The sequence below is a fragment of the Mustelus asterias genome, unplaced genomic scaffold (genome assembly GCF_964213995.1).
Source record: "Mustelus asterias unplaced genomic scaffold, sMusAst1.hap1.1 HAP1_SCAFFOLD_2042, whole genome shotgun sequence".
In the NCBI taxonomy this organism is placed as follows: Eukaryota; Metazoa; Chordata; class Chondrichthyes; order Carcharhiniformes; family Triakidae; genus Mustelus; species Mustelus asterias.
The window spans coordinates 56,430-66,353 of NW_027591987.1; the positions used below are offsets into that span (position 1 = coordinate 56,430).

The 9,924-nt window shown below is 53.6% G+C and overlaps 1 protein-coding gene across 1 annotated transcript in view; it reads left to right on the forward strand.

The window, feature by feature from the left end:
- LOC144489239 (arf-GAP with Rho-GAP domain, ANK repeat and PH domain-containing protein 1-like) overlaps nucleotides 1-8,869 on the forward strand; it is a gene marked incomplete at its 3' end in the record, with an annotated part of 52,640 nt that extends 43,771 nt beyond the window's left edge. The window contains exons 6-8 of the mRNA XM_078207084.1: nucleotides 3,627-3,696; nucleotides 6,728-6,852; nucleotides 8,659-8,869. Of these exons, the coding sequence (XP_078063210.1) occupies nucleotides 3,627-3,696; nucleotides 6,728-6,852; nucleotides 8,659-8,869 (406 nt within the window). The remainder of the gene's footprint in view (nucleotides 1-3,626; nucleotides 3,697-6,727; nucleotides 6,853-8,658) is intronic.
- Nucleotides 8,870-9,924: the final 1,055 nt, after the last annotated feature.

Genomic DNA, 9,924 nt, shown 5'->3' on the forward strand with positions numbered 1-9,924 from the left:
TCCTAAGGGTTCTACCATTTACTGTGTAACTCCTACATGTTGATGTTATGTGCTTATATCCATGTATTAAAGAGATGATTATTGCTTCATTGCTATCACTGTGCGTCCATGAGTCACTGATTAACTTCCTCTCACGCGAGCAGCTGGGAGAATCAGGAAGCTTGATGAGAAACAGGGTCTATTCCAGTTGGCAGCTAAATCTGAACCGTCTGAATTCCGGAATGTTCTCTTTCCTCCAGGCTATTGGGTTTGAATTATTTCTCTACGGGGAACATCTTCAGGTCTGCAGGTCTGCTGGAATGCACTGTTCACTGCCTGACTTGTGTTTGGCTTCTGATTATTTTTTGAAAGCAATATAACTTTTATTTTCGGTTTTCTTACTGCTGTGGTAGTTGTTTGGTTGGTGGGTGAAGATTTTGGCATATCGTGTGGTGTGATAGAATCCTGAGGCCGTTGATGTTGGTGACGGGTCAGTCTTGCATGCTCAGGGGTGTATAGAATAGAATCTTACAGCACCGACTGAGGCCATTCATCCCATTGTCCCCATGCTGGCTCATTGCAAGAGCTCTCCCATCAGTCTCTGTCCCTCCCCTGCATCCACCCCCCCCCCCCCCCCTCCCCAATTCATGCAACACTTTCAATAATTACTCCAATCCCCTTTGGAAAGTAATTATTGAATCTGCTTCCGCTGCCCTTTCAGGCAGCGCCTTCCAGATCATCACGTGTTTAAAAAATGAGATTCGCGTCTCCCCCTTCTGGTTCTTTTCCCGATTCTCTTCAATCTGTGTCCCTCTGGTTACTGACACTCCTGCCACTTTCTCCTTATCTGCTCTATCAAAACCTCATGTAGAGCCATCGATTCCTGACAGTGCAGGAAGAGGCCCTCCGGCCCATCGAGTCTGTACCAACTCTTCAAAAGAGCATCCCACCCAATCCCTCCCCTCCGCCCTCTCCCCGTAACCCCACAGATTTACCATGGCCAATCCACCTAACCCACACGTCTTTAAAGTTAAAGTTTATTTATTAGTTAAAAATAGGCTTACATTAACACGGCAATGAAGTTACTGTGAAAATCCCCGAGTCGCCACACTCTGGCGCCTGTTCGGGATACACTGAGGGAGAATTTAGCACGGCCAATGCAGCAAAGCAGCACGTCTTTCGGACTGTGGGAGGAAACTGGAGCACCCGGAGGAAACCCACGCAGACACGGGGAGAACGTGCAAACTCCGCACAGACAGTGACCCAAGCTGGGAATTGAACCCGGGTCCCTAACGCTGTGAGGCAGCAGTGCTAACCACTGTGCCACCATGCCGCCCACTTTGGACACTAAGGGGCAATTTAGCATGGCCAATCCACCTAACCTACACATCTTTGGACTGTGGAAGGAAGGTAAGATTTAGGTCACAGATTCCATGATACTCTTGCAAAAATCATAGAATCCCCTCAGTGCACTAGGAGGCCATTCGGCCCATTGAGTCTGACAGAGCATCTTATCCAGGCCCTAGCTCCATAACCCCACATATTTACCCCGCTCTTTCCCCTAACCTACGCATCTTGGGTCACCAAGGGGCAATTCAGCATGGCCAATACACCTAACCAGCATGTCTTTCAGACTGTGGAGGAAACTGGAGCACCCGGAGGAAACCCACGCAGACATGGGGAGAACGTGCAAACTCCGCACAGACAGTGACCCAAGCCGGGAATTGAACCCGGGTCCCTGGTGCTGTGAGGCAGCAGTGCTAACCACCACCTCAGAATTTTGAAAGCCACAATTAAATCTCCCTCTTAACCCTCTCCGCTCCGAGGAGAACGCTCCCAGCTTCTCCCAGTCTCTCCGCATGAGCTGAAATCCCCTCACTGCCTGGCACCGTTCTGGTAAATCTGCTTCGCACCCTCGCCGAGGCCCTGAAATTCTCTCTGAAGGTGCTGCCCCCAGAATTGGACACAATATTTCAACCGTTGACTTTGAGGAGGTGGTACAGTGGTTAACGCTGCTGCCTCACAGCGCCAAGGACCCGGGTTCCATTCCCGGCTTGGGTCACTGCCTGTGTGGAGTTTGCACATTCTCCCCGTGTCTGCGTGGGTTTCCTCCGGGTGCTCCTGATTTCCTCCCACAGTTGGAAAGACGTGCTGCTTTGCTGCATTGGCCGTGCTAAATTCTCCCTCAGTGTACCCGAACAGGCGCCAGAGTGTGGCGACTCGGGGAATTTCACAGTAACTTCATTGCAGTGTTAATGTAGGCCTACTTGTGACACTGATAAATAAACTTTACAGAAAGTCTTGTCACGAGCATCAGTTGGTGGTTGGCTGATTTCCTTGATAGCGTGACTGTGTTCAAAGTGTTTCTCACGGAGAGATGTCCACACACTCATTTCATTTTACAGTCAGTAAGATTAATTCCACCTCATCGTAACCCCTCTTTTTGCAATAAAACAGGGTTCTGGACGGTAAAACCCCCTTCAAAAGGGGGCTCTCGTTTTCCTTCCCATTTGAATTTTGAAACAATATCTCCCATTCTGTGTCTGGGAAATGTTGGAGATCATTCCACGTGACTTTAATCTGTGAACGATGACTGTGGTTGCCTGTGCTGTGCCTGAGGCTGCCTGTGTGTGTATTTAACCCCTCCCAAACCCCCGCATTCTCGACACAGGAAGATAGTTACCCCGCCCTTCCCCCCCCCCAGTACAGGGGGTGTGTGGGCGCCTCTGTAATGGGGGGGGGGCGGGGTGGAGGGGTGGGGTTGGCGGTTAGACAGTGTGGATGGGGACAGGAGGAGATTCAGCCTGGGTGGGTGAGGGGTGTGTGGGTGGCAGGGGCTAGTTGTGAGTGGGCCCTTGGATTTGGGATGACGTGGGTGTGTGGGGGAGGGGCATGAGGTGTGTGGGTTTGGGGGGCGGTTTGATGTGGGGAGGGTTGAGTTGAGGGAGGGCGAGGGGATGTGAGAGGGTAAGGGGGAAGGACACGTAGAGATGTGGGGGGTTATTTGTAGGTGAGTGAGGGCGATCCAGGGGGGAGTGTGAGTCCGGGGGGAGTGTGAGTGAGTGTGACGGGGTGTGGGTAGCGGGACATGATGGAGGGTTGTAGCTGAGGGGAGATGTGGATGAATGGATGTGAGAATGTGTGTCAGTGAGGGCGAGTGGGGCTTGGGGGTGTGTGTGGGTGAGGGGGTGTGTGTGGGTGGGGGAGGTGTGGGGAGTGTGGGTGAGGGGGGTATGTGTGGGTGGGGGAGATGTGGGGAGTGTGGGTGAGGGGGGTATGTGTGGGTGGGGGAGATGTGGGGAGTGTGGGTGAGGGGGGTATGTGTGGGTGGGGGAGATGTGGGTGTGGGTGAGGGGGGTATGTGTGGGTGGGGGAGATGTGGGTGAGGGGGAAGGGTGGAGGGTGTAGGTATGCGGGGGGGGGTGGGTATTTCAGTGTCTGCAGTTGTAGCCCCTGCCTCTGTCTGTGGGTTGCGGCTGATGTTCAATAAAGAAGCGGGATTCTAATCCCCGCCCATTGAGTGGGATTTGTGTGACGAAGCTCTCAGGCTGATGTGAACAGTGAATTATACCCCGGAGATATTTAACCCTCTAACAATCGCCGCTCTCTAATGTCTCTCTCTGTCTATCTCTCTGCCCACACCACAGTTCCTACATTTACCAGCGGAGATTTGTCAAACTGGACCCTGACTACCTGAGATACTTTGAGAATGACAAGGTGAGTCTGAAGTCCCGACTGGGCGTCGCGCTGTGGGCTGAATCATGGGACATTACAGCACAGAAGGAGGCCATTTGGACCACCATGCCAGTACTAGCCCTCTGGAAGAGCTGTCTGATTAGCCCCATTTCCCCTTGTTCCATTTCCGTAATTCTCCAAATATTTTCCTTTCATATATTTATCCAATCCCTTTCGAAGGTTAATCAGCTTCCACCACCATTCCGGGCCGTGCATCCCAGATCACAACACTTCCTGTGTAAAAACACAAAGCTCCTTTGTGAACCCTCTGATTCTTTTGTGAACGAGTGTATTTTAAATCGGTGTCCTTCTGCTTACTGACACCACCAGCCACTCAAATGGTTTATCCTTAACTATCCTATCCGAGCCCTTCATAATTCCCACCTTCTTTCTCCAGCCTCTCGTCCCCCTCATTCCTAACTCTCCGCTCCCTGGAATCATAGAACGGTTACAGCACAGAAGGAGTCTATTCTGCCCATTGTGTTTGTGTTGGTTCCCTACCAGAGCAACTCGCCCAGTCCCATTCCCCCGCAGACCTGTACCTGTCTTCACACAAATCCCCAATTTCTTCTTGAAAACCTCCAATGTTTTTATTCATTTGCGGGACATGGGCGTCGCTGGCTGGGCCCAGCATTTATTACCCATCCCTAGTTGCCCTTGGAGGACAGTTGAGAGTCAACCACATTGCTGTGACTCTGGAGTCATATGTAGGCCAGACCGGGTAAGGACGGCAGATTTCCTTCCCTAAAGGACATTCGTGAACCAGATGGGTTTTTCGGACAATCGACAATGGTTTCATGGTCATCAGTAGATTCTTAATTCCAGATATTTTTTATTGAATTCAAATTCCACCATCTGCCGTGGAGGGATTCGAACCCGGGTCCCCAGAACATTAGCTGAGTTTCTGGATTAATAGTCTAGCGATAATACCACTAGGCCATTGCCTCCCCTTCCCAGATCGAATCTGTCTCAGCCACACTCAGCCAATGGATTTGAGATCCTAATCTCCCGGCTTCAGACAAAGTCATAGAATCATGGAAATCAGACAGTGCAGAAGGAAGCCATACAATCCCACCCAGGCTCTATCCCCACAATCCCACACATTTACCCAGCTAATCCCTCTAACCTACACATCCCAGGACACTAAGGGGCAATCTATCATGGCCAATCCACCTAACCTGCATATCTTTGGACTGTGGGAGGAAACCGGAGCACCCGGAGGAAACCCACGTAGACACGGGGAGACTCCACACAGACAATGACCGGGAATCGAACCCGGGTCCCTTGACCTGTGAGGCAGTAGTGCTAACCACTGTGCCACCGTGCCGCCCCGGGTCCCTGGCACAGTGAGGCAGCAGCATTAACCACTGTGCCACCGTGCCCCCCATCAATATGGAGTTACTAACTTGACTAAATAATTTGAAATTTTTTGTGCCTGTAATGAGTAGGTTAGATAAAGGGGAACCACTAGATGTACTGTACCTGGATTTCAAAAGGCGTTTAATACTGTGCCACTCGAAAGGTTAATAGGTGCTCGTGGAAATGGATAGAGGATTGGTTAACAGACAAGGTGTAGGGATTAATGGGGCATTTCCAAGGTGTGATGAGGAAGTATCCGTGTTGGAGCCTCAACTATTTACTGTCGATATTAACGACTTGGACAAAGGGACCAAAAGTAATGTATCTAAGTTTGCTGCTGCTACTAAAGCTAGCTTGGAATGTAAGCTGTGAGAAGGATACAAAACCTGTACAGAGATGTAGACAGATTAAGTGAGTTGGTAATAAGGTGGCTAATGGAGTTTAATGTAGGGAAGTGTGAGGTTACTCACTCTTGTCATAAAAATAGGGAAACAGAATGTTTTTCAAAAAGCATGAAGCTTGTCAGTGTTGATGTACAGGGAGTGTGCTTGCTCGAGGAACGCAGTAAGTTAGCGTGCAGATACAGCAAACATATAGGAAGGCAAATGGCGTGTTGGCCTTTATTGCGAGGGGATTGGAGCACAGGATCAAGCAGCTTTGCTACAGGGTTTTGGTGAGACCACATCTGGAATCCTGTGCGATAGATCAGAAGATTGGAAATAATGGTTAAAATACATGGTGAGGGAGAAATTAGATGAGAAGAGAAAGAACTAGAAATATAAAAAACTGCTAGGAAGTGTTTCTACGAGTATTTTGCAGTGGAAAAGAGTAACTCAGGTTAGCCGCAGAGTGGGAATGGAGAAACAGGGAGAATAGCAGAAGGGTTGGACACACATTTTGTGTTTGTCCCCCACTGTTGTCAACATGGTTTTGTGAAAGGGAAATTGTGTTTGACAGATTTATTAAGAGTTTTTTGAGGAAGTAACGAGCTGTGTGGATTGAAGGGAAGCTGGTAGATACTGATTGTGTGGAGGCTATATATTCTCATGGATAGAGGATTGGCTGCAAACAGGAGACTGAGAGCAGAGATAAATGGGTTGTTTCTGGATTGGTACAGTGTGACCATTAGAATGGCACAGGGATCAGTGCTGGCACCTCGAACATTTACAATTTATATCAATGATTTGGCTGAGGGGACTGAATAGCTAAAAAAATTTTAATAACACAAAAGGGAAGTTTTAAATTTATTTATTAGTGTCACAAGTAGGCTTACATTAACACTGCAATGAGGTTACTGTGAAAATCTCCTGGTCGCCACACTCCGGCGCCTGTTCGGGTACACTGAGGGAGAATTTAGCATGGCCAATGCACCCTAACCAGCACGTCTTTGACTGTGGGAGGAAACCAGAGCACCCGGAGGAAACCCACGCAGACACGGGGAGAATGTGCAGACTCCGCACAGACAGTGACCCAAGCCGGGAATCGAACCCAGGTCCCTGGAGCTGTGAGGCAGCGGCGCTAACCACCGTGCTTTAGCTGCAGAACTGAAGTTCCTCCTTGCTGGGGGAGAAATATTTAGCTTCGGTTCACTCATCTTTAAAATAATGTTGTGACTAATGTTTCCCTTTTCCATTCCCCATCCTCTGATTTGCAGGAAGTTTATTCCAAGCGAGTTATCTCCGTTAAATCCATTACCCAGGTCTCGTCTGTCGGTGACCAGAAGTTTGAGGTCATTACGTCGAACCGAACCTTTGTATTCCGGGCAGAAAGTGACGGTGAGTTCCGGAAAGGTTCTCCCAGGATTTTAGTGGATTTTATCAGGGAGGAGTGGAGTGGACAGGATTGGATTGGGAATCTCTCGGCTTTGCTTTGTCCAGAGATCTGGCGATTTTCCCACCTCCCCGAGCCTGGCGCAGATTGCGCGATCCGGGAAGATGGCGTGTGGGCCGAACGATCGGTCAGTACCCATCTGGCACTGCCCACTGGACACCCTGGTAGTGACCCCCCCCTCTTGGCACTGCCTGTGCGCCGGGGTCAGTGCCAAAGGCGTGGGGGCTGAGTGGGGCCATGACAGGGGGAGCTATTGCGCGAGGGGGGGGGGGGTCTGATGGGAGGGCCAGGTAGCAGGGAGGGTGATGGGGGACCCATCAGGAGGGCCCTGAAGACCCGTGTGGGGAGAGGGTGGGGGGGAACACGCTGCTGATGACTTGGGGGGGGGGGGTCCCGATGTCTGTGAGGGGAGGGAAGGGGGTCTGCAAAATCGGGGCACCCAAGCGAAACAGCGCCTGAGTGTGCTGAAGCCGGGGCCATTGGTGTGTTTAATCCACCCCCCCCCCCCAACCCCGGCCCCCCCCCCCCCACCCCGGCCCCCCACCTCCCAGGACCGGTGCTAAACTTCCAACTCCCCAAAAGAGTCGCTGAGTGTGGGACGATTGCGGTGCGGAGCTCACCCGAGACCCCGGCGCGGATCACACTGTTATTCTCACCATTACGACACTCCATTTTATTTACGGAAAATCCCGCTCCGGTGTCTACTCTGGCTACAGGTTATACGGTGCTTTCTGGGAGAGGGTGAAATCTGATCAGGGTGAGGCCTGCTTGCTCTCTGGTACTGAACACGCAGCCCCTAACCACAAGCCCCCCCCACCGCCCAACCTAGCCCCAGGAAGTGGAACATTATCAGTCTGGACATCAGGAGATTGTGGCATCTCTCCAAGTCTCAGGGGCCACCAGAAATCCAGGGGGGCGGAGAGAGAGAGAAAGAGATACAAGAAAGGGGGAGTTGAGGGAGGGGGGGGCATTGAGGGAGGGGGGGGCATTGAGGGAGAGGGGGGGCGTTGAGGGAGGGGGGCGTTGAGGGAGAGGGGGGGAGTTGAGGAAGAGGGGGGAGTTGAGGGGGGGAGTTGAGGGAGGGAGGGGGGAGTTGAGGGAGAGAGGGGGGAGTTGAGGGAGAGAAGGGGGGAGTTGAGGAAGGGGGGTGTTGAGGGAGAGGGGGGGTGTTGAGGGAGAGGGGGGAGTTGAGGGAGAGAGGGGAGTTGAGGGAGAGGGGGGTGTTGAGGGAGGGGGGGAGTTGAGGGAGAGGGGGGGAGTTGAGGGAGAGGGGGGGGAGTTGAGGGAGAGGGAGGGGAGTTGAGGGAGAGGGGGGGGAGTTGAGGGAGGGGAGTTGAGGGAGAGGGGGGGAGTAGAGGGAGGGGGGAGTTGAGGAGGGGGAGTTGAGGGAGAGGGAGGGGAGTTGAGGGAGGGGAGTTGAGGGAGAGGGGGGAGTTGAGGGAGGGGGGGAGTTGAGGAGGGGGAGTTGAGGGAGAGGGAGGGGAGTTGAGGGAGGGGAGTTAGGGAGAGGGGGGGGATTTGAGGAGGGGAGTTGAGGAGAGGGGAGTTGAGGGAGAGGGGGGAGTTGAGGGAGGGGAGTTGAGGGAGAGTGGAGTTGAGGGAGAGAGGGGAGTTGAGGGAGTGGGGGGAGAATTCTGGTTGTATTTTTGTCGAAGCTTGCGTGCGGCTCGGGGTTAGATCTGGCTAAGCTTGTTCTAAGATAATCTGGTGTGGATTGAGCTGATCCTGATTTTGGATGTTGCCTCTCGCAGGGAGGACGGACAATTGGGTGCGGGTCATTCAGCAAACCGTGGAGGAGAAGAGGGAGACGGATGCCGTGCCGACAGCCCGTGTTTCCGATTATTTCCTCCGGGACAGCGTGCTGCAAACGGGACCGAAATCCGGCTACCTGGAGATCCGGACCTCACGGCACAAGATCTACGTGTCTATCCGCGGGGACAAGGTGTGGCTGTATAAGAATGAAGAGGTGAGCATCGTCTGTCTGTCCTCGATACCCGTCAGTTTGTGAAGAGCCAATCATGCTGCAGTCTGGATTATGTGAATGTTAATTGTCCCGTTGTAACAGAATGACTCAGTGCAGGAGACCATTCTGTTCATCATCCCTGTGCTAGCTCCTTGTAGAACGCACTCCCCTTGCTCTCCCCCCATCACCCTGCAAACCTTTCCCCAGCGAGTTTATTTTATCCAATTCCTTTTTGAAAGTTACTGTTAAATCTGGATCTCCCCCCGGGCTGGGTAACGTTCTCCGTCCCCTTGGAGCCGGAAAGCTGTGGCTTCAAATCCCTATTCAAACACCTGAGCTTAAAATCCAGTGCAGGGCTGAGGGGGTGCTGCACTGTCAGGGGTGCCGCACTGCCAGGGGTGCCGCACTGCCGGGGGTGCCGCACTGCCAGGGGTGCCGCACTGCCAGGGGTGCCGCACTGCCGGGGGTGCCGCACTGCCAGGGGTGCCGCACTGCCAGGGGTGCCGCACTGCCAGGGGTGCCGCACTGCCAGGGGTGCCGCACTGCCGGGGGTGCCGCACTGCCGGGGGTGCCGCACTGCCAGGGGTGCCGCACTGCCAGGGGTGCCGCACTGCCAGGGGTGCCGCACTGCCAGGGGTGCCGCACTGCCAGGGGTGCCGCACTGCCAGGGGTGCCGCACTGCCAGGGGTGCCGCACTGCCAGGGGTGCCGCACTGCCAGGGGTGCCGCACTGCCAGGGGTGCCGCACTGCCAGGGGTGCCGCACTGCCAGGGGTGCCGCACTGCCCGGGGGGGCACCGCGCTGCCCGGGGGGACGCCGCACTGCTGGGGGGGGCGCGCGCTGCCGGGGGTGCCGCACCTCCAAGAGCACTGCCGGGGGCGCCGCACCACCAGGAGCACTGCCGGGGGGCGCTGTCTTTCACATGAGGCACTGGTCCCAGAATCTGCCTTCCCACCCGGGTGGGCACAGGGTGCGGGGGAAGCTTTCCCTGCTGCACTGGAGAATATTCATCCTGAATTCAACATCACCACACACGGATTGTCTTATTTGCTGATCATG